The sequence below is a fragment of the Pelobates fuscus genome, chromosome 3 (assembly GCF_036172605.1).
Source record: "Pelobates fuscus isolate aPelFus1 chromosome 3, aPelFus1.pri, whole genome shotgun sequence".
NCBI lineage: Eukaryota > Metazoa > Chordata > Amphibia > Anura > Pelobatidae > Pelobates > Pelobates fuscus.
The window spans coordinates 161,787,064-161,814,156 of record NC_086319.1 but is presented as its reverse complement, the minus strand read 5'-3'; the positions used below and the strand labels follow the sequence as shown (position 1 = coordinate 161,814,156).

At 45.1% G+C, this 27,093-nt stretch overlaps 1 protein-coding gene across 5 annotated transcripts in view; it reads left to right on the top strand.

Annotated features, from left to right (window-relative positions):
* The first annotated feature begins 6,119 nt into the window (after window positions 1–6,119).
* LOC134602585 (uncharacterized) overlaps window positions 6,120–27,093 on the top strand; it is a 128,992-nt gene continuing 108,018 nt past the window's right edge. For 4 of the 5 annotated variants that reach the window (XM_063447602.1, XM_063447600.1, XM_063447598.1 and 1 more), the window contains exons 1-3: window positions 6,120–6,232; window positions 19,412–19,518; window positions 20,422–20,536. In XM_063447602.1, coding sequence (XP_063303672.1) covers window positions 19,422–19,518; window positions 20,422–20,536 — 212 coding nt within the window. In that variant the 5' untranslated portion in view covers window positions 6,120–6,232; window positions 19,412–19,421. The remainder of the gene's footprint in view (window positions 6,233–19,411; window positions 19,519–20,421; window positions 20,537–27,093) is intronic. The other variant, XM_063447601.1, reaches the window with a different exon arrangement.

Below are 27,093 nucleotides of genomic sequence, written 5' to 3'. Positions count from 1 at the left end.
CAAGGCAAGGACCAGTAAAGCCACCAGGAGTCCAGTTTATGGGGGGACTCCCCATGTCCGATTTACAAATTGACTATACAGTGATGCCTAAATCTGGTGGACATCGCTACCTGCTGGTAGTTGTGTGTACCTATTCAGGCTGGGTAGAAGCATGTCCTACTCATACGGAGAAAGCAGGAGAAGTTGTGAGATTCCTGTTACGAGAAATAATACCCCAATATGGACTACCCTGCTCTATAGGATCGCACAATGGTCCAGCTTTTGTTCATCAATGCCTACAACAACTGACTCATATGCTTGGTATAAAGTGGAGGCTTCATACTGCATATAGACCCCAGAGTTCTGGTAAGGTAGAGAGAATGAATAGAACTATTAAGAATCAGTTGGCTAAAATGTGTCAGGAAACCCAACTTAAGTGGAACGTTCTCTTACCCATAGCTCTATTGCGAATCCGCAGTACACCTACCAGAAGGATGGGCCTCTCTCCTTTTGAAATCATGTATGGGCGACCACCTCCCGTACTTGGTAACTTAAGGGGGAATTTGAGTCAGTTGGGAGAAGGAATTACCCGGCAGCAGGTTGTAGAGTTGGGTAAGACTATGGAGGAGGTACAGAAATGGGTACAAGATAGATTACCTGTGAATATTTATCCCCCAGTTCATAGTTACCACCCAGGAGACCAAGTGTGGATTAAAGAGTGGAATAATGTACCGTTAGGGCCCAAGTGGAGAGGTCCTTATGTTGTTCTTTTGTCTACCCCTACAGCGATAAAAGTAGCCGAAGTGACTCCGTGGATACATCACTCCAGGGTTAAACCAGCAGCAGTCGATTCTTGGCAAGTTACAGCAGATCCAGAGAATCCCTGCAAGATCCGGTTAAAGCGCACGACTCAGTCGGAGTGACGAGGAACTTTGTGGATTACAAATTTTATTGTTTCAGAGATTTGGTAAGTGAGTGAGAAGGCCATAATAAAGCCTGTCCGCTCACCGACGTATAGTATATAAGCCAGGAAAAGTCCCGAAGGGACCCCTGTGAAGACGAGCAGAACTCCATTCCCTGCAGCCCTTACATCCTGGAAGCTGAGGTGCCTTCGCACGGACGAAGACTGAGGATGACGACGAAAGATGTGTTTATGATAATGTTTATTTATGTGTATTTTTATATTCAGGAAGGTAGAGGTACCGACACTCCTAGCTGTGAGGTATGCATTAAGACTACAAGAACAGGTAACCATATTTCCCAAACCCTAATTTGGCATTCACAATACGAGTGTTAAGGAGATGTATCAAGATGTAGATACCTAAATATAGAATATAGTGTGTGCCATTTAGGAGTAGGAGAACCTAAGTGCTTCAGTCCAGAGTATCAACCTCGTACAATTTGGTTGACTCTCAGGAATGGAGATCCTCAGGGGACCCTAATTAATAAGACGGTATTAGAATCCGTACATTCTTCGGGCGTTCTGCTATTTGATGCGTGTAAGGCGATATCAAGTGGTAGAAAGCCGTGGAATGTATGTGGGGATCTTAGATGGGAGAGGACGTATGGGTCTAACGATAAATATATTTGTCCCAGTAGTAAAAATAAATATGTGAGTCCTAGATGCCCAAATAGAGATTATAACTTTTGCCCATATTGGTCTTGTGTGGGGTGGGCAACTTGGGGACAGACAGTAGACAAGGACATGATTGTGACTAAGTTGCCTACCAGCCCATATTGTAAGTCTATGGAATGCAATCCAGTCCATATACTTATAAATAACCCCGACAAGTTCTTAGATAAATATGGTAATTTATTTGGGTTTCAAATATATGGGACGGGTTTAGATCCTGGGACAGTATTGTTTATAGGGATAGAGACTGATACGGTATCCTCCCAAACTCATCAAGTATACCATTCTTTTTATGAAGAGATGAGCATAGATAATAAGATCCCCCATAATGCTAAAAACCTGTTTATTGATTTAGCCGAAAGTATTGCCGGTAGTCTTAATGTTACCAACTGCTATGTGTGTGGAGGTACTAACATGGGAGACCAATGGCCTTGGGAAGCAAAGGAGGTAATGTCCGGTTCTGAGGCAGTTGACCAATTAATATCTACACAAGCCGATTATCATATGAGTGTTAGAGGTAAATCTGAGTGGAGATTAAAGACCTCCATCATAGGTTATGTTTGCATAGCAAGGAAAGGAATGATGTATAATACTTCTGTAGGAGAATTAACTTGTCTAGGGCAAAAAGCTTATGATGATGATACGAAGAATACAACTTGGTGGTCGGCTTCAAATGTCTCAGAACCATCTAACCCGTTTGCTAGATACGCCAATTTAAAGGATGTGTGGTTTGACCTATCCATCACATCTACCTGGAGAGCCCCAGCAAATTTGTACTGGATCTGTGGTAAGAAAGCCTATTCGGAGTTGCCACAGGACTGGGAAGGGGCATGTGTGTTGGGTATGCTCAAACCATCCTTCTTCTTGTTACCTATTGAAACAGGTGAGACTTTAGGTGTTAAAGTGTATGATGTGAATCATAGGAAGAAAAGGGGACCCATAGAGATAGGCGCCTGGGAAGATAATGAATGGCCTCCCCAGCGTATTATAGATTATTATGGGCCAGCCACGTGGGCAGAGGATGGTACCTTTGGTTATAGAACCCCAATTTATATGCTCAACCGTATTATAAGATTACAGGCGGTGGTTGAGATCATTACTAACGAGACATCACAAGCGCTCAATCTTCTAGCGAAGCATAATACCAGGATGAGGACAGCAGTATACCAAAATAGATTAGCCTTGGATTACCTTTTGGCAGTAGAGGGAGGTGTATGTGGGAAGTTTAACCTGAGCAATTGCTGTCTTCAAATAGATGACGAAGGGCAAGCAATAGCTGAGCTTACTAGCCATATGGTTAAACTAGCGCATGTGCCTACTCAGGTATGGAAAGGGTATAATCCAAGCAGTTGGTTTGGTAGCTGGTATGAGTGGTTTGGAGGGCTTAAGGCAGTGGTAGGTGGAGTCCTACTGATTTTAATGTTGTGTCTACTCCTGCCGTGTCTTATACCCTTAGTAGTTAGGTCTGTGCAAAGCCTGATAGAAAATATAGCAGAGAGGAAGGCTGCTGCACAGATAATGGCAATTTATAAATATAAGGCTCTAGATCAGGGAGAACCAATGCAGGAAGATGAGTGTTGAAGATTCACATCATAAGATAAGTCTGGTCTGGTTCAAGGTAACTTGCGGTGTATGCAAACCAAGGTTAAGTGATGCCTCAAGTAATTGTGAAATATCAAGAGGCATCAAAGGGGGGAATGTGGTGGAATCTCGGTAAAAATAAATTTAGTAGGCCGAGATTACCACGTGGCATGTGTACGTGCATATGCTGACGTATCGATCAGTTGGTTGCACGAGGCAAGATACGATCAGTAGTGTACGGAGCATGTGCAAGAATACAGGATATAGTATTCCCCTCCTCCATTGTGCTGGACAGGCCATGCGGTCAAGCAGGAAGTTAATTCTTATTTGTATTGATTGGTCAAGAGAATGTGCGGGTGGAGCTTAATATGGGAGGAGTTATGTGCCTATATAAGGAGCCTGCACTATTGTCCGGGGCTCAGAACTTGCTGTATTTTGGTGACATTAGTCCCTCTGAGTCCCGATCGGTGATCCAATAAAGAATCTCTTCCTTCCTGAAGAAACCTGTGTCCATCTCTCTGTGCTTGGCTTCCGTCAGTTTCTCCGGTATCAGTTAGGACACAGAATCCTTCATAGCTATCCACTCACTTCTTCCTGATGTGCACCCAGACAACTTTAATGAGATGAAGTGGTCTGGGTACTTCTAGTATCCCTTTAATTAATAGGTCAATTCTCAGGCTGCTGACTCCTAGAAAAATGTATTTGGTTTGAACTGCTGACAGCAGGGAAGCCTTGAATGCTGTTAGTTTGTTTATTGGGTTATTCAATCAGGGACAGTTCGGATCACTGAATGTTTAGAAAGTCCACTAAAAGAGCTGGGCTTTTGTTGTAGTATCTTTGAATCATAAGTGAAAGTATGGTTGCTGTACCACAATATATACACTCTGATAAATGCACATACCATATTTTTACCTTATTTACACTTGAGAAAGTCCTTAGTACATGAAACGTGTTGTATTATTTTACATTTTATTTTTACTGTTCCTGGCACATCTATACCACCATTGCTTGCCTGCTACCTGTATTCTGGGAAGAACTACCCTTTCGAGGAGTTACTGTACATTATATCTCTGGTGGGGATTGCACCACCCAAGTGTCGGTGTTCCATCAAATTTCCCTATCCGTGAAAATCCCCTCCCCTCATCACTTCCGGTGAGGGAAATCAGCTGGATCCTGTGCTGCACATGGTGCTAGCACTCCTGCTACTCCTCCACAGCAAGGTCCTGGAAGGTAAGTAAAGCTAGTTTTACACTTTCATTATAGTTAGTGCATTCACTAAGCTTAAGACATGGAACATCTAGGGTTAATGTTAGGGTTCAAATTAGGGTTAGGATTAGGGACTTGTTCACATTTAGTGATATTTCACATTAGGGGAATATCTATTAATTATGATTTTCACACTTTATTTTAATCCTTACCCCAAGGGTTAGGGTTAGAATAGAGTGTGAGAGTGGTTAATAACTTCCCAACCCTAATTTGATCCCTCACTTAACCCTAAATGTCCCGTGTGCCTAAGCTTAGTGAATGCACTAACTATAATGAAAATGTAAAACTAGCTTTACTTACCTTCCAGGACCTTGCTGTGGACGAGTAGCAGGAGTGCTAGCACAGGATCCAGCTGATTCCCCTCAGAGGGTACGGGATTTTCACGGGGTAGGGATTTTGATGGAACACCTGCTCTGGTGGTCTCTGGGAAGAGAAGGCGTGACCTTTTATCACATATCTGTTTGGGAACAGAGCCAGAGCTCAGGAATTTCTGTTACCTGTCTACTTTGCAGTAGGATAGATTTAGGTGTTGCTAAGTTTATGTGCTTTAACTCAATAAAGCTGTGTGTTGCCTATGCCCTTAACCAATAAATATTGTGTTTGTGTATTAATTATGAGGCAAGGGTCAGTTTTGGGGTTACTTGGGAGAGCAGTCATTTGTATTGTGTATTGGTACCTGTATCTATGTACATGTCTGGCATTCTGTAGTCTGCACGTCTGAGAGTATGTGTTTGACAATGAGTATATTTGTGCATCTCGGAGTGTATATCTGTGTCTACGTGTATCCGTAATGGTGCCTGAAAGCATATCTATGTCTATGAGCATGTATCTCTGTGTCTGGGAGCATGTGTGTGTTGTGTGTATGGGGGTGCTGCTTGTGGTCTTGATGTGTGTGTTGTATGCACAAGGGTGAAAATATTGCTGTGTGTGCAGCTTCTCAAGTTGAAACATGGCACATACAGATTCATACCCCCGTAACTACTTCTAAAAGCAGAAGTGGTCATGGTGGTTGGATTAACCCTTTAAAATTAATCTCTTGCAGTAGTACTCTCCGTCAAAAACACAGTAAAATCATTTATCTCCATTAATAATAATAATTATCTGTTTTTCTTTATCGCTCAGTCAGAATTGTATACATTTGCCATGAAGACTATTACAGATATCTGTAAATTTTATGCTCATGTTTACTCACAGATGATAAGATAGATTTTCTGTCACTGGTACTTGATTACATTTTTTTTAAAAAAAAAACGTGATCCTGTCCCTACAGAAGTGACCAGAGCAGTCTGCAGTTTCTGGGAATTACTTTATTTCCATTCAATGCACATTGTGTTCTCATAGAATTAAAAAAAGCCCCTCCCTCCAATTAAAATAGTTGTAAAAAATAAAACCACAAACATTCAAAATTTAGTAAATGAAAATATGATGATTGCACAATAAATAATATTTTGATCATTTTCCCAGTGTCTGTATTTTACAACATTTTAAACACCAACAGTAAATGATATTCATTGCTCTGACTGCTTGGAATGCCTTGCTGGTATATGGAAATCAATGCACCTCCTCCCCCACACAGACCATTTATAGACACGTGCAGAGTTCCCCCCACCACTGTTAATGATAAACTACTGTCCATGTGATTGGAATGCTGGTCAGTGCATTCAGGGGAGGAGATTTTCCCCCACTCCCCCCTGTCTTCCAATCTTCCCTCAGGATTTATCTCAACAGAAACACGTTTTGTCCTGAAAACACCTGTGTGCAGATCTCTCAGAGGTAAGGATAAGCTCTGAACATTTCCAGAAACGTTGTGTATCTGTTATTTCTCAGCACAAATATATAAAAAACCCTCCCAAAAATAATTATTGGTTCTTTTTGCTCTCATAAAACTTATAAATTCTCAATGGAACTCTGAATATTTTATTAGCGAATGAAGGAGGGTGTATCATTCTATCTTTATGATAAGTGAGTATATATTTAATTAATCTGTCACCACACTGTGTGAAATTGCCAGGTGCTCACTAAATGTGTATATACTGTATTTAAACGGTGGTGTAGGATTGCTAGCCTCGATATTTTATATTAAATCACAGAAACGTATTCTACATAGCTGGTCCCCCCCCCCAAAAAAAAATCCATGGCAAACCTATTTTGAAAACCATTTTTTTACCTTCATCAGCAACTTATAAATGTCACACTTTAAGCTTTACTGTAGAACTATACATACGTTTAGTTAAGTTTACTTACTGGTTGTAATTAATTGCCAGATATGATTCTAAAGTCTAATGCTGGAACATATTGTAAAACAAGCATGTCAAACTCAAATAGCACAGGCCAAAAAAACAAGGTTTAAGTTTATGTGGGCCACAAAAAAAAAACAACTTACATTTTCATAGAAACGTAGGTTTATTTTGAAAAGTACAGTATAAAAAAAAAAACAGTGCCACCCCATATATTAAATCCCAGTCATCCCCCCATACTAAATCTCAGTCGTCGTCGTTCCCCGAACTAAATCCCAGCACCCCCTCTAGCCAACAAGCAGACTCCACTCACATTGCCGCTGCCAGTATGCGACTCCGGAGTCCGGCCTCTGGTATACCCCAAAGATCACTCTCTGCCAAAGCGGATCTGCCCGCTACTTCGTGAAACCCTGTGAAGGTGGAGCACGTCGACGTCGGAATGTGGCGTTGCGTGCCTCTGTGCACCTCCGGGTACTCGATTGTCCAGCCGCAGCCATCGCAACACTGACTGACTGACTGACACACACACACACTGACAGACACACACACACTGACACGCACATTTACACATTCTTGCACACACTCACATCATTCCCTGGGGTCCAGTGGGGCTCTTCTCTCGGGGTCTCCTTCCTGCTGCACACTGCTCCCTCACGCGCAGTTTAGTGATGCTGGGTGCCAGAATATGACTTCATATTCCGGCTCCTGGCATCACTATAGACGGTGCGCGAGGGAGCAGTGAGGAGCAGGAAGACTGAGCTCCCTCGCTCCCCGGCTGGGTAAATTTTAGCAGAGAAGGCACCTGCAATCAGGGCCAGATTGACATAGGGGCTGATGGAGCTGCAGCTCCAGGCCCAGGCCCATGGAATAGGCCCATTGATTATTTTTTTTTTTACACACTACTCTTAGGTTTGCCAGGTATTTCTCATGTATTTCATGTGGTTGCCAGGTATTTCTCAGAAGTATTTCTCAGGTATTTGAGGCTGCCTAGCGGGTGCCAGTATTGCAGTACGGCAATACAAATGTCTATCTCAGTATAAACAGAGATTATTCTGCAATACCAGCGCCGGCCAGTAGGGATCGCTGTTTGTGTGGAGAGAGGCAGGGATAAGAAGTTACAGCATCTCCCTCACTGCCTCTCTCTACTCACTGATCCGCGGGGGAGCAGCTCTGCACAGAGGGTCCAGAGAGCAGCTTCGAGCCTGCGAGACATGGGGTGGTGAGAGACTTGGGGACACTGAGACATTGGGACACTGGGAGACATAGGGACACTGGGAAACATGGGGACCCTGAGACACTAGGGACACAGTGTCCCCATGTCTCCCAGCCAGTGTCCCTGATGTCTCCCAGTGTCCCTATGTGTCCCTGGTGTCTCTCAGTATCCCTTGTATCTCAGCGTCCTCATGTATCTCAGTGTCCCCATGTCTCTCCCAGTGTCTCTCAGTGTCCCTAGTGTCTGTGTCCCTAGTCTCTCAGTGTCCCTTAGTATCTCAGTGTCCCTTAGTATCTCAGTGTCCCCATGTCTTTCCCAGTGTCTCAGTGTCACCATGTCTCACAGTGTCCCAATGTATCTAAGTGTCCCCTAGTGTCCTAGTGACATCGGGACACTGGGAGACATGGGGACACAGACTCTAAGGGACACTGGGATACATGGGGATACAAACACTAGTGGACGCTGAGAGACATGGGGACACTGGGCGACTTTGAGACCTGGGAGACATGGGGCACTCCCAGTGTCCCCATGTCTCCCAGCCAGTGTCCCTAGTATCTCAGTATCCCCATGTCTCCCAGTGTCCCTGGTGTCTCTCAGTGTCTGTAGTGTGCCAGTGTCCCTAGTGTCTCAGTGTTTCCTAGTCTCCCAAAGTCCCCTAGTCTCCCAGTGTCTCAGTGTCCCCATGTCTCCTAGTGTCTCAGTGTCCCCTGGTATAAAAGAAAAATCTCAGGCACTCACTGTGATAGATTTAAGCAGGTTTATTGGACACCGCAACGTTTCGACCTGTACCCAGGTCTTTATCAAGTCTCCAGTGTCCCTTGTGTATCAGAGTTTCTCAGTGCCCCATGTCTCCCAGTGTCCCTGGTGTTTTAGTGTCCTTAGTGTCCTTAGTGTCTCAGTGTCCCCTAGTCTCTAAGAATCCCCTAGTCTCCCAGTGTCCCCATGTCTCACAGTGCCCTAAAGTGTCTCAGTGTACCCTAGTATAAAAGAAAAAAATCTCAGGCACTCACTGTGATAGATTTAAGCAGGTTTATTGGACACCGGAACGTTTTGACTGGTACCCAGGTCTTTATCAAGTCTCCAGTGTCCCCTATATATCACAGTGTCCCCTATGTATCACAGTGTCTCAGTGCCCCATGTCTCCCAGTGTCACCTTGTGTCTCAAAGTCACCCAGTGTCCTCATGTCTCCCAGTTTCCCCAAGAGTCTCAGTGTTCCCATGTCTCCCAGTGTTCCCTAGTATCTCAGTGTCCCCATATCTCCCAGTGTCCCAATGTCTCTCAATGTACCCTAGTGTCCTAGTGATATGGGGACACTGGGAGACATGGGTACACAGACACTAAGGTACTGGGAGACATGGGGACACAGACATGCTCCCTTTTTGTGTATGTTCGCCCCTTTCGGCAGTTCTGGTTATGTGATTTATGTCAGTGGCCCACCCTTTTACCCTGTCCATAGACTTCCTGCTTTTCTGGACACTGCTGTTAGAGGGTGTGGATTTGATTGAAAGATGAAAGCGTGAGATTAGCATAGGGTATGTGTTTTCTTATAACTGCATCCTATGAGTTTCCCTCCAGCACCATCTCCATCAGATACATGACGCTTAGGAGGTAGGACTGTTTTAGTGATTTTGGTCAATAAGATTTTGTAATAAGGCCCATAATAATTGTCAACACCAGTGGGCCCTTAATCTGGCCCTGCCTGCAATGTGGAGAAAGCAGGTGCCTACTCTGCTTTAACACCAAACACCAAGCATGTACTTGCGGCTCGCCAGGCCGAAAAGATGTTCATAGTGGGCTGTATGCAGCGCCCACCTTAAGCCCTTAGGCGCTCTGTGTGACAAAATCTTTGCGCCCTCCCCCCCCCACCGTCATTCTTTTTATAGTGTATTAAATAAATAATGATTTAAAAACAAATATTAATTCCTCCTTTCCTGTTGTTACCTAGTTGGGAGAGGGGCATGCTGATCTGAATCTGGTCTGCCCCTTCACTGGTTGCAGACCATGCGTTACTGTCTCGCAAGCTACATAATACATATACACATATGCACAAACTTCCATTCAGCCAGCAGAGGGCGCTGCAGAGTTATTAAGTAACAATGAATAGTTTGTCTTTCAATTGCTACCTGTCAGGGTACCTGTGGTCTCTACCTCCAAAAGAGGTAGAGACTTAGCTGTTCCACCATCCAGACGGTCTGATGACTCCCTTCCCCGCGGTCTATCCGGTCATGCAAGGCCGGCCGCGAGGGAGTGACTGCCTTTTACACCATCTAGGCAGGAAGTCATCATCAGGACACTCCCCCGGATCGACCTGTCAGTCAATTGCTGCAGGACCAATCAGGACGTCTCGGAGGTGTGGTTACTGCTCTGAACAGGGTATTTAACAGAGCTTCCTTCATTAGCTCATTGCCCTGTCGTGGTTCTAGCTTGTTCTAGTCACTCAGTGCTTGTGTATTCTATTATCCCTTTTGGTTTTGACCCGGCTTGTTTACCTTACTCTGCTTATCTCTGTTACCCTTGATTCGGCTTGTCTCTCGCTTACCTGTCTTCTGTTACCCTCGACCTCGGCTTGTCTTTGACCATTCTATACGGTACTACTTACGTTAGTCCGGCCATTCTAAAGTCCGGTATACGTATCTGGCTACTGTTTGTACTCTGCGTGTTGGATCCCTGTCCCGATCCTGACATTACGACAGGGCCAATGGATCCTGCAATTACAAACAGTCAGCTGGTTTCTCCTGATCCTAGGTTTGAAGCCATGGATCACAGAATGGATCAGATGGCGCTTGCGCTACAGGCTCTATTATCTCATGCCAATAACCCACCAGAGGAGATACGTAATACCCCTGTTTCTCCTGTCAGTTTAGGTCTAGAGGTAGCCACAGTGGGTGCTTCTTCTCGCATTACCCCCCCAGTACGCTATGGTGGGGCTCCTGAGAAGTGTCGTGGTTTTTTAAACCAAATTAGTATCCACTTTGAATTGCAACCCCGCTCTTATCCTACAGATAGGGCAAAGGTAGGATTTATTATCACCCTACTTATTGAGAAAGCTCTGAGATGGGCCAACCCACTATGGGAGAACGATAACCCATTAGTGTATAACTATAACGCATTTGTAGCTGCTTTTAGAAGAACATTTGATCCTCCAGGTAGAAAGGTTAATGCAGCCAGATTACTGTTGCGCCTGAGACAGGAGAACCGAACACTGGTGGATTATGCACTAGAGTTCAGGTCTCTGGCGTCAGAAGTCAAGTGGAATGAGCAGGCGTATATGGATGTATTTTTGAATGGCCTATCTGAAGTAATCCTTGATGAGGTTGCTACCAGAGAACTCCCTGAGAATTTAGAGGATTTAATTTCGTTCATCTCTCGTATAGATGAACGTTTAAGAGAGAGACAGAACACTCGAGAGAGGAACCGGAGACCTTCTTTTAGGTTAGCCCCCGCTTTTCCAAGTCCTGACTCCACGGTATCTTTGCTTCCTGAACCTATGCAGATAGGTTATACCCGCCTCTCTGAGGAGGAAAGACAGTACAGGAGAAGAGAGGGTTTGTGTATGTATTGTGGAGCCAAGGGTCATTTACTCTCGAACTGTCCTAACCGTCCGGGAAACGCTCGCACCTAAGTCTCTCTAGAGGACAAGCCTTGGGTGTTTCTATTTTGTCCTCTACTCCTAATTATAAAGATCACAGGCTTCTGCTACCAGTTTCCTTAACTTGGGAGAAGGAAGAAGTAAGGGCTATGGCATTGATAGATTCCGGTGCTGCTGAGAATTTTATCGACCAAGCCTTTGCTATTAAGAACAATTTCCCATCCCAGCTAAGGGAGACACCCTTGGCCGTTGAGGCCATAGATGGTAGACCACTACTAGACCCTGTTATCTTTAGTGAAACCATACCCATTAGTTTAAATGTTGGTATCCTACACGTGGAGAATTTATCTCTTTTGCTCATTTCATCCCCTTCCGTTCCCATAGTTCTGGGGTACCCATGGTTGAAGAAACATAACCCTATTATCGATTGGGAGTTAGGGGAGATACTCTCGTGGGGCCAGGGTTGCCAGGATAGGTGTCTATGCAAGGTTTCTCCATTAGCTAATGTTAACATACCTGAGACTCCTATTCAGTCCACAGAAAGACAGATACCAGACCTTTACCTAGACTTAAAGGCAGTATTTGACAAGAAGAATGCCGATTCTTTGCCGCCACACAGGCCATTTGATTGTAAAATTAAGCTTCTACCTGGGACTATGCCTCTGAGGGGCCATGTATATCCTTTGTCTGTTCAGGAAAACTTGGTTCTAGAGGAGTATAATCGGGAGAATTTAGAAAAGGGATTCATTAGGAGGTCTAATTCCCCGGCCGGGGCTGGGTTCTTTTTCGTTAAGAAAAAGGATGGCACGCTGAGACCTTGTATCGATTACCGAGGCTTGAATAAAATAACTGTCAGAAATGCCTATCCTATTCCACTTATTACCGAGTTATTTGATCGTCTTAAGGGCTCCAAAATCTTCACCAAGTTAGATCTCAGAGGGGCATATAATTTGGTGAGAGTCCAGCAGGGACACGAGTGGATGACGGCGTTCAATACTCGGTACGGTCACTATGAATACACAGTTATGCCGTTTGGACTTTGCAATGCTCCTGCAGTATTTCAGGATCTGATTAATGAGGTACTTAGGGAGTTTCAACATGATTGTGTCATTGTCTACCTAGACGACATACTGATACACTCTAGGGAGATTGAAACTCACCATAGACAGGTCAGAGCGGTATTACAGAAACTTCTGCAACATGGTCTATACTGTAAATTGGAAAAATGCAGCTTTGATCAGTCTCAGATAGATTTTCTTGGTTACGTGATTTCTGGGGAAGGTTTTAAGATGGACCCTGACAAACTCCAGTCTATTTTAGATTGGCCATTACCTAAGGGACTCAAGGCTATTCAGAGGTTTATTGGTTTCTCCAATTATTATAGGCGCTTCATTAAGGGTTACTCGTCTATTATTGCGCCCATTACCAATATGACCAAACAGGGGGCAGAAACTAAGACGTGGTCTCCTGAAGCTCTCGCTGCTTTCAAGAGGCTCAAAGAACTTTTTGCTTCTGCTCCAATATTAGTCCATCCTGATACGACTTTGCCGTTTCTACTCGAGGTCGATGCCTCTGAGACAGGAGTAGGTGCGGTTCTGTCACAAAGATTAGCGGTAGATAAACCATTACACCCGTGTGGTTTTTTTTCCAGGAAACTTTCTGGGGCTGAGAGCAGATATGACATCGGAGACAGGGAACTGTTAGCAGTCATTAAAGCCTTAAAGGAGTGGAGACATTTGTTGGAGGGGACCCTACACCCTATTACGATTTTGACAGACCACAAAAACTTGTCATATATTGGGGAGGCTAAGCGCTTATCCTCTAGACAAGCTCGTTGGTCCTTATTCCTGACTCACTTCAATTATGTACTGACTTACAGACCTGGTTCTAAAAACTCTAAAGCCGATGCATTATCTCGCCAATATGAACCTTCTACTGTACCTGAACCAGTTCTTTCTTCTATAGTTCCGAAGTGCAATATCATTGCTAATACGAATCTCAGGATTCATTCTCCATTACTGGCCGAGATCATTAAGTTGCAACATCTCGCACCTAAACAGACCCCTGCGGGTCGTCATTTCGTTCCTCCTGCTTTTCAACTGGAACTTTTACAGTGTTTACATAATAGCAAGATGGCGGGACATCCTGGTATTCGCAAAACTTACGCCTTGATCTCTAAGGACTTCTGGTGGTCTACTTTACGGAGGGATGTTGAGGAGTTCATCGCTGCATGTGAAGTTTGTACTAAAACCAAACAACCTCATACGCTTCCATGTGGACTCCTGCAACCCTTGGAGGTTCCAGAGAAACCATGGTCCTGTTTGGCCATGGACTTTATTGTCGATCTACCTATCTCTAAAGGACAGACTGTTATCCTCACCGTGGTTGACAGGTTTACTAGGATGGCACACTTCATTCCCCTGCCTAAACTTCCGTCTTCTCCCGAATTGGCAGAGATATTCGCCAAGGAGATTTTTCGCCTACATGGGATACCCTCTCAAATTGTATCGGACAGAGGCTCCCAATTTGTTTCCCGCTTTTGGAGGTCCTTCTGCTCTCAACTTGGTATTAAATTAAACTTTTCTTCTGCCTATCATCCTCAGTCTAACGGAGCTGCTGAACGTACCAACCAGAAAATTGAACAATATTTACGATGCTTTGTTTCTGAACACCAGGATGATTGGGTCGGTTTGATTCCTTGGGCGGAGTTTGCACACAACAATCTCGTTTGCGATTCTACTCATTCAAGCCCCTTCTTCATGAATTATGGTTTTCATCCGTCTATTCTTCCTTCGGATTCTCCTTCCCAGGGGGTGCCGTCGGTTGATGTTCATGTTGCCAATTTGAGGAAGTTGTGGGATCAAACTCGACAAATCCTTGTGCACAACTCTATGTTGGTCAAGAAACACGCTGATAAACGTAGAAGGGCGGCTCCGGTCTTTGTTCCAGGTGATAGGGTATGGCTGAGCACGAGGAACATCCGTTTAAAAGTGCCCTCCATGAAGTTCGCTCCTCGTTATATTGGACCCTACAGGGTGCTGACCCGTATCAATCCGGTTGCGTATCGTTTAGCTCTTCCTAATACCTTACGCATTCCGAACTCGTTTCACGTTTCATTGCTGAAACCACTCATATGTAACAGATTTTCCTCCACAATAGCCCCTCCTCGCTCCGTTCAGGTGGAGGGTCAGGAGGAGTATGAGGTCAACTCTATTATTGATTCTCGAATCTCCCGGGGGAGAGTACAATATCTGATTGATTGGAAGGGATATGGTCCTGAGGAGAGGAGTTGGGTACCTCAGGAGGATGTTCATGCTCCCCGTCTCCGCAGGGCGTATCACTCTCGCTTCCCATCTCGTCCCGGTTCATTCCGCCCGGTGGGCGTATCTGAGAGGGGGGGTACTGTCAGGGTACCTGTGGTCTCTACCTCCAAAAGAGGTAGAGACTTAGCTGTTCCACCATCCAGACAGTCTGATGACTCCCTTCCCCGCGGTCTATCCGGTCATGCAAGGCCGGCCGCGAGGGAGTGACTGCCTTTTACACCATCTAGGCAGGAAGTCATCATCAGGACACTCCCCCGGATCGACCTGTCAGTCAATTGCTGCAGGACCAATCAGGACGTCTCGGAGGTGTGGTTACTGCTCTGAACAGGGTATTTAACAGAGCTTCCTTCATTAGCTCATTGCCCTGTCGTGGTTCTAGCTTGTTCTAGTCACTCAGTGCTTGTGTATTCTATTATCCCTTTTGGTTTTGACCCGGCTTGTTTACCTTACTCTGCTTATCTCTGTTACCCTTGATTCGGCTTGTCTCTTGCTTACCTGTCTTCTGTTACCCTCGACCTCGGCTTGTCTTTGACCATTCTATACGGTACTACTTACGTTAGTCCGGCCATTCTAAGGTCCGGTATACGTATCTGGCTACTGTTTGTACTCTGCGTGTTGGATCCCTGTCCCGATCCTGACACTACCATCACAAGTCGCTCTTAGGGGCTCAGGTCCACAGTCCACAGTTTGTGGGTAAGAGGTTGGCCTTCAAACCTCTCCAAAAGACCATGGCATGGGAGCATCACACCTTGACTTGATTGATGGAACTCTTTGCTGGATCGGAGGATTATCAAGGCTCGTTGAAAATGTTACCTTCCAGCTAACTCAGGCAATACACCTCTGAGTCCTTTTTGAACAGAGTGAGCTTTTAGAAGAGAACTTTTCAGGGATGGCACTATTGTGGGGATGTGGGCACGGGAACCCTAGTTTTTGTTTGTTTTTGATAACCCGATGCCAAGATGTCTGGCTGCTAATTAAATTATCAGCTTAGGTACAGACAGCAAGGTGCCAGGTATGTTGCAATGCCATTTTTCTTAGGGGGAATGTGCTGTTGAGGCCCCAGGTATAAAAGTGTGACCATTGTTTACTCAGACTTATTATTATTATTATTATTATTATGGTATTTATATAGCGCCATCAAATAACGCAGCGCTTTACAATGGGTGGACGAACAGACATGTAGTTGTAACCAGACAAGTTGGACACACAGGAACAGAGGGGTTGAGGGCCCTGCTCAGGGCCGGCCTTAGGCCTTTAGGCGCCCTGTGAGAAAAATCTTCACAGCGCCCCCCCTTCCCGTCCCCCCTCCCCCACTCCTTCCCATCCTCCACTCCTTCCCCCCTCCTTCCCCCTTCCCACACACCCTGACACACACGCGCACACACACAAACACATGCAGGCAGTCACAAACACATGCAGGCAGTCACACACAGACAGCCACACACAAACACACAGACATAGAATGTGACGGCAGATAAGAACCAGTCTGCCCAGTCAGTCACACACACACAGGCAGACAGTCACACAGGCAGAGAGTCAGTCACACAGGCAGACAGTCAGTCACACACACAGGCCGACAGTCAGTCACACACACAGGCCGACAGTCAGTCACACACACAGGCAGACAGTCAGTCACACACACAGGCAGACAGTCAGTCACACACACACACAGGCAAGCGCTAGGAGCATCGATTGGCGGAGGTACTCAGTCGGAGTGCCAGCGGTCCGTCACACCTTGTCTCTAGTGTCTCCATAAGTGGGATACCAGAGGACAAAAGGTCCATGAAAGCGTATGGTGCATGTGTTTGGAGCCCGCTTGTGGGATTGCGTGTGTGTAGAGTGAGCTGATTGTGGTGTGGTATTGTGTAAATAGGTCAATTTCATTCGTGTTTGTAGTGTAATATGTGTGGCTAGGGGCTGTAGAGAGTGTGTGTATAGGGGGCATAGTGTTAGAGGGGATGTAGCGAGTGTGTGTATACGGGCTGTAGTGTGTGTGTGTGTGTATGTGTGTGTATAGGTGACGTAGTGTGTGTTTAGAGAATGTTGTATGTGTTTGCTTACAAGGAATGTAGTGTGTGCATAGGGGATCCAGAGTTTGTATGTCAGTAATGTAGTGTGTGTAGGGGATCTAGTGTGTAAAGGACCCAGATTGTGTAGAGCAGATTGTGTGTGTGTGTGTGTGTGTAGAGGATTCAGAGTGTATATAGGGATCTAGTGTGTGTAATTATATATGTGTGTGTAGATCTGGAGCATAATGTGTGTAGTGGTGCAGTGTGAGGGGTGCTGTAGTGTATGTATGTATATATATATATACAGGGAGTGCAGAATTATTAGGCAAATGAGTATTTTGACCACATCATCCTCTTTATGCATGTTGTCTTACTCCAAGCTGTATAGGCTCAAAAGCCTACTACCAATTAAGCATATTAGGTGATGTGAATCTCTGTAATGAGAAGGGGTGTGGTCTAATGACATCAACACCCTATATCAGGTGTGCATAATTATTAGGCAACTTCCTTTCCTTTGGCAAAATGGGTCAAAAGAAGGACTTGACAGGCTCAGAAAAGTCAAAAATAGTGAGATATCTTGCAGAGGGATGCAGCACTCTTAAAATTGCAAAGCTTCTGAAGCGTGATCATCGAACAATCAAGCGTTTCATTCAAAATAGTCAACAGGGTCGCAAGAAGCGTGTGGAGAAACCAAAGCGCAAAATAACTGCCCATGAACTGAGAAAAGTCAAGCGTGCAGCTGCCAAGATGCCACTTGCCACCAGTTTGGCCATATTTCAGAGCTGCAACATCACTGGAGTGCCCAAAAGCACAAGGTGTGCAATACTCAGAGACATGGCCAAGGTAAGAGAGGCTGAAAGACGACCACCAATGAACAAGACACACAAGCTGAAACGTCAAGACTGGGCAAAGAAATATCTCAAGACTGATTTTTCTAAGGTTTTATGGACTGATGAAATGAGAGTGAGTCTTGATAGGCCAGATGGCTGGATTGGTAAAGGGCAGAGAGCTCCAGTCCGACTCAGACGCCAGCAAGGTGGAGGTGGAGTACTGGTTTGGGCTGGTATCATCAAAGATGAGCTTGTGGGGCCTTTTCGGGTTGAGGATGGAGTCAAGCTCAACTCCCAGTCCTACTGCCAGTTTCTGGAAGACACCTTCTTCAAGCAGTGGTACAGGAAGAAGTCTGCATCCTTCAAGAAAAACATGATTTTCATGCAGGACAATGCTCCATCACACGCGTCCAAGTACTCCACAGCGTGGCTGGCAAGAAAGGGTATAAAAGAAGAAAATCTAATGACATGGCCTCCTTGTTCACCTGATCTGAACCCCATTGAGAACCTGTGGTCCATCATCAAATGTGAGATTTACAAGGAGGGAAAACAGTACACCTCTCTGAACAGTGTCTGGGAGGCTGTGGTTGCTGCTGCACGCAATGTTGATGGTGAACAAATCAAAACACTGACAGAATCCATGGATGGCAGGCTTTTGAGTGTCCTTGCAAAGAAAGGTGGCTATATTGGTCACTGATTTGTTTTTGTTATGTTTTTGAATGTCAGAAATGTATATTTGTGAATGTTGAGATGTTATATTGGTTTCACTGGTAAAAATAAATAATTGAAATGGGTATATATTTGTTTTTTGTTAAGTTGCCTAATAATTATGCACAGTAATAGTCACCTGCACACACAGATATCCCCCTAAAATAGCTATAACTAAAAACAAACTAAAAACTACTTCCAAAAATATTCAGCTTTGATATTAATGAGTTTTTTGGGTTCATTGAGAACATGGTTGTTGTTCAATAATAAAATTAATCCTCAAAAATACAACTTGCCTAATAATTCTGCACTCCCTGTATATATATATATATATATGTTTCTCTAAATCTCTAAATCGCATTAGAACCACCAATCAGAAGGTATAGTCTGGAGATTCGTCCTCTGAAGCATTTGATGGAACTTGCCCGACATTAACAAAAAAAGAAGTCCTGGGCAAAAATGGGGTGGATCTTCATTAGATACAGAGGCCAGTTCCTAAAGGTTTTTTTTAAGGGTTTTGGAAATCTTTGCACAAAATGAACATTTTTTTTTCCAGCGGTTAATTGTATGCATTGAAAAAAATATATACATTTTTGTACATAATGTAATAATGTTTTTAAGAAATATGAACTGAAAATTGTATTTTAATCAGAATTACAGATCATTATATGGTATGATGGAATACAGATTATGTAAGTACATGAACAATATAGGCTATTTTATCATAAACTGAATGTTGCTGGTGGATGATCATTCTTGATGTGCTTATATTGTTTGCTTTCCTTCTAAATAGTATAATTATTTTTACTAGCATTTAGCTGAGTGGCGTAAGGGAGTAGCTCTTGGTGAAAGCCAGGTAACTGGTAAAATAAACTTTTTGACTACTGTTACATTGCAGGGCGCTAGGGCATTCTTGAAACCATAACCACTACATTGAGCTGTAGTGGTTGTGGTGCTTGCCGTGTTCCTTTAATAACACACTGCTCAAGTATTTCCTTGGATCTTCCTGATTTTTTTTTTTTTTGTGTTCCATTCTTGCCAGTGCCCTTGGAATGTTGGGAATGGTCCTCAGGCAATTCAGTTCTGGAATTTCCAGTGCTGTGGGTCGGGCTGGATGTGGTATGGTGTCAGAACAGAGGCTTTGCCACAGTAAGTAAATGTCTGATCAAAATTATTATTCGGTAAAAAGAGTTGCATTGTAATGCATTGATATTGCTTCCAAAATACAAATCTGTGGATTATACAAATTGGTGCTCATTTAACCCAGTATTTTAGGTGAGGCATATTATGCATACATATAACTTAAAAGATTACTCAAAATGTGCAGCTAGAAGTCAGATCCTTGCAGAGAATGATTGTGGTGTCAATCCACAGCATGTAGAGTGCAACAATTAAATCTGTGGAATTAATAAATGAAGCGCATTCTGTAAAATGGTTGTCAGACCCACAGCTTTACCGCTGGACCCTTTTTCTCTATAACATGTTGATGAGCAGTGCATGTAAATTACTGCACTGCAGTACAGAACTACTGTACTACAGAAATTAAATAATGCAGTAGGTATTTCAAATGAATATACTAAGTTAAATATTCCATTCTGCAGAGTATGGTTGCTAGATGCAACAGGTCTCCTTGAAGGTTAGTTATGTGTCCAGGAACACATAGTGAATGCAACAACTCTAAAACCAGATGTTGGACTGCAGTTATCATCAGCCTGATTCCCAGCTGTCCAGCATTTGGGGTGACAGTGTCAATTTCAGGTTCCTGTCCCAGGATACCTTCTTTTTTGTTCTAACCATAGCCATCACATTTTAAATGCAATTGAATTGCAGAAAACCAATCTGATATCAAAGTCCTACACATACAGCACATTTTCAGAGCTTACATGCAGATTTGGTACCTGAATACATAACATAAAATTGCTGTCATATCAATTTGAAACATTATGTGCTTCGCCGAGACAATAGCTAGTCGACTACTTTCTGTGCTTCACTGGTCAATAGTTAGTCAACAGCATTTGATACTTTTCGTTTGAGCATTTTTATTACTTCCAGATTCCTCCTTCAGGATACACCCTAGTGTGCAGCAGGCACTTTCTGAGGGGAAGCCGGTTGTAGCTTTGGAGAGCACAATTATAACACATGGGATGCCTTATCCTCACAACATCAGGTGGGTATGCACAATTGTGTCTTAGATTATGTAGATAGGAAATACAAGTCAAAGAGCTAATGTGCTTTAGCAATGAAAACCAAACATCATCAATGAATGTACCTACGCTGCACCTGTTTCCAGAGGTCTGTGCTCTGGCCACCAGGTAGGACTACAGGTGTCTCTGTTATACATTTCACAGTGTCATGCAGTTCAGAAATGGCTTTGGGGACAGGTCTGCACACTTCAAGTTGGTAAACAGTGGCAGCTAAGATAACGTTGGGTTTTCGATTAGACATTTTGGAAATGGATGACCTTAACAAACTCAGTGCAAATTAACATATCATGCACTCGCTCCTAACCAAACTGGACTCCACAGAAAGCAAACTGGTACAGGTGATAATTTTGCTAAAATGTATCTTATTCTGAAACAATATATCTAAATGTGGGCAATACAATTAAATGGGAAATATCTTGGCACCAGAGCAGAATTTGTGCACCTTTATTAGTCTATTATATAGGTTTTGTTGGGTTGTAGTAACTTTTACTAACATTATAAAAACAAACATACACCACCATAGTGCGAAAAGAGATTTGCAGGTAATATTTCAGTTTTTTTCAGTCAGTCTATTCCACATAGAGGCCATCAGATAAAACCGTTTTGCCTTCTTTCCCGTCACCCTCTGTGACTGCTGAGATACGGTGTACTTCAGTGGGGGCCTGGATGTAACCCACAAGCCCACGGGGGCTACGGGGCCTCGTAGAGCATGCTTTGAGCCATGTCTCCTCGGCCAGGAGATTGGCCGCTTTCCCCAACCGATGGACTGCCAGACCCCTTCGGCCTCAAGACTGGATGGTAAAATCACCACCTTGATCGCCGTCTGCTGTGCACTTTGGTCCAAGTCTCTCTCTTTTTTCAGTGGTTTAGGCTCTAGTTAGCAGAAGCTCCTAGCATACACGACTGGCCTCTTTATATAAAATTTTAGATGGCAAATGTGACTGTGACGGTACAATCCGTTACTCCGTCAAGCATTCCCTTCTTCCCATAAAATAAAATCAGCAAGTAATCCACAGAGTAATAAATTGCTGGTCTCGCCAAATAATCCACACATGAGCCAAGGCTTAATGCTGGAACAAGACTGATTTCCTGGCACACAGAACTCACAATTTATGCAACACAAAACTCCTCCTCTGGGCCAGGCTAGATAATTGAGTTTTAGCAATATACATAGCTCAATTATCTGCTGGCCAGAACATTTACAGTTTAACATACTTTTTACCTAACATTCATAACTCTAAAACCATACATCACATTTACATAAAAAATACATATTCACAATCAATCCAATCAGACCAGGGGTTCAAAAGTTAGTAAAAGTATCTTTTGTCCCTTACTGGCAGCATGGAAATCTGGTTTAGACAGGTTTTACAGAGGCCTCTATCCTGGAGACAAAGGGGAAAGTAATCCAATTATCCAGGGCTAGAGGCAGACTCCATTGACCACATGGTTGCAAAAAGACATAAAACACTTTAAAATACATTCATTCTTGACATTTGGAACCGAACAATATAGACCTTAAAATAGCAGGGAGAGAATTAAACTGAAGCATATAGGCAATTGCATAAAAGTCCTTCACAATGGCCCCCATTTTTCTCCCTGCTCCGGCAACTCGGTTGGACCTTTCCTGGTCCAGTAGGGTTGACGGGTTCAGAGCTTTTAGTCTGAGGTTAAATCCATTTGGCGTGACAATCCATCGGCATTCCCATTTTGCTTGCCTGGGCGATAATGAATCGTAAAGTCATAGGGCTGTAAGGCCAAGCTCCAGCGTAGCAACCGGGCGTTGTCCCCTGAAACCCGGTTAAGTCACACCAAGGGGTTGTGATCGGTGATGAGAGTGAAAGCCCGGCCATAAAGGTAAGGTATGAGTTTTTTGAGTGCCCATACTAAGGCCAAACACTCTTTTTCAATGGTGGCATAACTGACCTCCCTTGGTAACAGCTTCCGACTCAGGTATGCCACCGGGTGCTCTCCTCCATCCTCCCCGATCTGGCTTAGTACTGCCCCCAGTCCAAACATTGAAGCGTCTGTGTGGACAATAAATCTTTTGTTAGGATCTGGGGTAACCAACACCGGAGCATTAACCAGAGCAGTCTTTAGTGCTTGGAAAGCCACCTCGCATTCGGGGACCACAGGACTTGTCGGGGTAGCTTCTTTTTGGTCAAGTCGGTCAGGGGTTTGGTCAGGGCGCTATAGTCGGGTACAAAGCATCTGTAATAGCCGGCTGTGCCCAAGAAAGCCATGACTTGTGTCTTGGTGTGGGGAGTGGGCCAATTGGCAACGGCCTCGATCTTAGCCGGCTCCGGCCGTTGCTTACCACATCCTACTCGGTGGCCCAAATATTGTACCTCCGCCATACCCAAATGACATTTGTCGGGTTTCAGGGTCAGCCCGGCCCCCCTGATCCTATCTAATACTACCCCTACGTGCTCTAGGTGCACTTCCCATGTATCGCTATGGATGGCGATGTCATCCTGGTAAGCGCATGCGAAGCTCTGGAGACCCCCAAGTAACTGATCCACCATCCGTTGGAAGGTGGCCGGGGCGTTCTTCATCCCGAACGGCATAACCCGGAATTGGTATAGACCGAACGGGGTGATGAAGGCCGACTTGGGTATGGCATCTTCTGCTAGGGGAATCTGCCAATATCCCTTGCATAGGTCTATTGTGGTCAGATACTTCCCTGCAGAGATACGGTCAAGCAGCTCGTCCATCCGTGGCATCGGATAGGCGTCCGTAACTGTCTTGTCGTTGAGGCGCCGGTAGTCTACACAGAAGCGGGTTGTCCCATCCTTCTTTGGCACTAAGACTACCGGCGAGGCCCAAGGACTTTCTGAGGGTTCGATTACGCCTAGCCGAAGCATCTCATCTATTTCCTTCCGCATCCCTTCCCGGACTGCTTCGGGGATACGGTAGGGAGACTGTCTCAGGGGTGCCTGTCCTGGAGTCTCTACCGTGTGTATCCAGGCTCCTGAGAGAATGTGGCCTGTTTTGTTTTTAGTAAGCGGACAGCTTGAGCCCGCTCTTGCGGCTCCAGCTGTTCACCTAGTTGGACTTTCTCTATCTGGGTCATCCCTTCGTTACTGCCCAATAGGTCGGGAAGGGGTAGGGTCTCTGTGTCTTCTACTGCTGGTGCACAGATAGCGGCTACCTCCTCTGCCCGTTCCTGATAGGCCTTGAGCATGTTGATGTGAAAGGTTCGTTTCACATCTTCATCCTCGCAGCTGGCTATCGTGTAGGTAGTGTCGCATATCTGTCCTATAACTTTATAGGGGCCCTGCCAGGCGGCCTGGAGCTTGTCTGTTCGGACCGGCCTTAATACCATGACCTTTTGGCCTATCTGAAAGCTCCGGTGCCTAGCCCGTCGGTCATACCATACCTTCTGGCGCTGTTGGGCCGCCTGGAGGTTCTCTTGCACTGTCTGGGCTAATTCCTCCATGCGGTCCCTCAGCTCCAGGACATAAGGTACAACCGGGGTCCCCTCAATCTGTCTGCCCCTCCCAGTGATCCTTGATGAGATCTAAGGGCCCCCTCACCCGCCTCCCATAGAGAAGTTCGAAGGGTGAGAATCCGGTCGATTCCTGCGGCACCTCTCGCTAGGCAAAGAGAAGGTGTGGCAGGAATCGCTCCCAATCCTTGTACGCCCCCGTGAATGACTTCAACATTGCTTTAGCGTTCCGTTGAAGCACTCGCACAGGCCGTTAGTCTGGGGGTGGTATGGGGAGCTAGTCAGGGATTTAACTCCACAGGTTTTCCATATCTGCTGGGTTATCTCGGCCGTGAATTGGGTACCTTGGTCGGACAGAACCTCCTTGGGAAATCCTACTCGGGAAAATACTTTAACTAGGGCCTCTGCTACGGTCTCAGCCTGTATGTTCGAGAGAGCTACCGCTTCGGGGTAACGGGTGGCGTAGTCTACTATGGTGAGTATATACCGCTTGCCGGAACGGCTAGGTTGGGCCAGGGGCCCTATAATGTCCACGGCTACCCTTGTGAATGGGCATGGAAACTAGTTTAGCCTTTGGGTGGTCTCCATTTTTACCTATACGTTGGCATACCTTGCACGTTTGACAATACGCCCTGACGTCGTCGGATACGCCAGGCCAGATCTGGGTTATCCGATACCCTGTCTTGCGTATTCCCAAATGGCCTGCCAAGGGTACGTCGTGCCCAATCCTCAATAACTCCTGCCGGTATTTCCGGGGAACTACCAGCTGGCGTTTTTGCTTAGGCCCTGGTGCATTACCCCGGGTCTCGGTGAGCCTGTACAAGCGGCCTTTCTCCCAGATAAATTGCTCCTTCTCCAACCCCCCCTTGGCCCCTCCTGGCTTTCTCTCGATACTTTCTGAGGGAAGGGTCTCTGGTCACCTCCCGCCCAAAGTCTTCTGGGGTGTCCCAGGGTAGGGGTTCTACAGTCAAGGGTAGGTTGGGTTGGCTTACCTGGGTCTCAGTAGGAAGCAGATGGCTCTCGGCAGCGCGACTTTGTGCTCTGGTGGTTACTGCGTGGGCCTCCTGAGCGGGGGTAGAGGCGAACGCCGAAGTCAGGGGGCCAATGTCGTTGCCCAAGATGACTTCAGAAGGTAGGTCTTTCATGACGCCCACATGAACATTTCCAGCTCCCGCACCCCAGTCTAGGTGTACCTGTGCAGTAGGAATACGGTATACTGCCCCCCTGCCACTCTCACAGCAATTGATTTCCCCGGTCTCTCTGATGCCTTTATAAGGTGTCTTTGTACCAACGTGATGGTCGCCCCACTGTCTCTTAATCCCCGGGCGTTTTTTCCGTTAATCATGACCAGCTGACAATGGTGTTTCCTGTTGTCTGTAATAACAGATTGTACCATGAGGGCTTCGTAAAGGGTGCCCAATGGTTCTTCCTGACCCAGCTCCTGGGGATCCCAAGCCGAGTCTACACAATGGGCTGCTGCTGGTGGGCGGTACCCAGGTCGAGGAGCATTAGTTGCAAAATGTCAAGAAAAAGGAAACTCAAAAGGCTGGAAAGTGGGGGGGGGGGGGGGAGGAAAAGACACTCCCGTATCCCACTGCCGAGCCTCCAGAGTATAGAGGTCACCTGGACTGGTTAAAAGGGGGGTAACCCTGGAAATTGTAGAAAAAAGGAAGAAAAAAACCCAAAAAGGGATGTCTTATATAAAGACCGCCCAGAGGGTAAATATCCAATCTCAACAGTAGTGTAGTTGCCAAAAAAATAATAAAAAAGCCTTTATTGAAATCTATTAAAAACCTGGGTTATCAGTGATGGACAGAATAATATAGGGATAAATATGTATGGTAGGAACAGGGCTAGTCAAGAGCCTAATAGCCAAAAGGAACCCTCACAAAAAACAGAGAGGGGATAGAAGGCAATATGTACCCCCATACATAACTCAGGTAACAAAGCAGTAGGAGAGAACAGGGAAAGGGAGAAACACACACTCCCAACCAAACAGTAGTGCTATGCTAATACCCTATCTCCTATAAAGCACCTTTGTGGGTGTTCTAATCTAAATGCTGTCATAACATCTGAAGCCCCAGGTTACACACACATGCTAGAAAAACATAAATGAAAAGGTGCTCAGAGCAAAGTGCTCAAAGAGTATTAAAAACACAGAAGAACCCGACGTACGTTTCGGCGTGACCACACGCCGTCCTCAGGGGTATCAGCAGTGAGCAAAAACTGTCCGGGCGGTAAATTTATACCTTAAGCTCATAAGCTTTATTGTAATCACCTGTGATTGTGTCTAAGCTGCTCCGGTCCTCCTACGAATGGGGCTGTGGGGGTGTGGTGTAACACACCATAGTGTCAGATGTAAATATTACCCGCCATTGATTTTTCGGCAAGTGACCTGGCGAGAACGACTGATCCTGCAGCTCCCACGGTTTGGAGTTTATGTGCTCCCAGTATCTCATCCGAAGGTTGGACGAATAGGGTAAGTTGCCGTAGTGATATCCCCATAGTGTTCCATATCTGGTGGATGTGATTTTCACCTTTGGGGCCATCCCTATCGCTTCCCCCTTAGTCTTGACCAGGGTGTTTGGCTGGTTTTTCGAGCTCCCTCTCCGTGAGACGGCTCTGTCGTCTGGGCACTATACGTCTACCTACTTATATTTTTTACGGACTGTACATGGAGTTTATCGCTTGATTTCTTTTTAAAGTTCACATATAGTTTTTATGTTTATGTGCACATCTCCGATTTTTCACATCAGTCCTTTGTCGACAAGAACATGAACAAGGGGCCCCTTACTATTCACCACGCTTACATCTGATACTGGACATTTTGAGATGTTGTTTCATATTTTTATGTTTGGCTTTCTATACAATAAATGATATTTTGTATACTCTTTATATATGTGTAGAGTATTCTGATTCAGATAGACTCACCCAGTACATTTAATTTTGATTTATGGTGGTCATTGTGGTGATCCCAGCGATATTGGTCATTATTACTTTTTATTTTACTTTGATTTTTATGTTGATTTGCATAATTAATTGGAGTGCTCACATACCAGTTATATCTTTTCT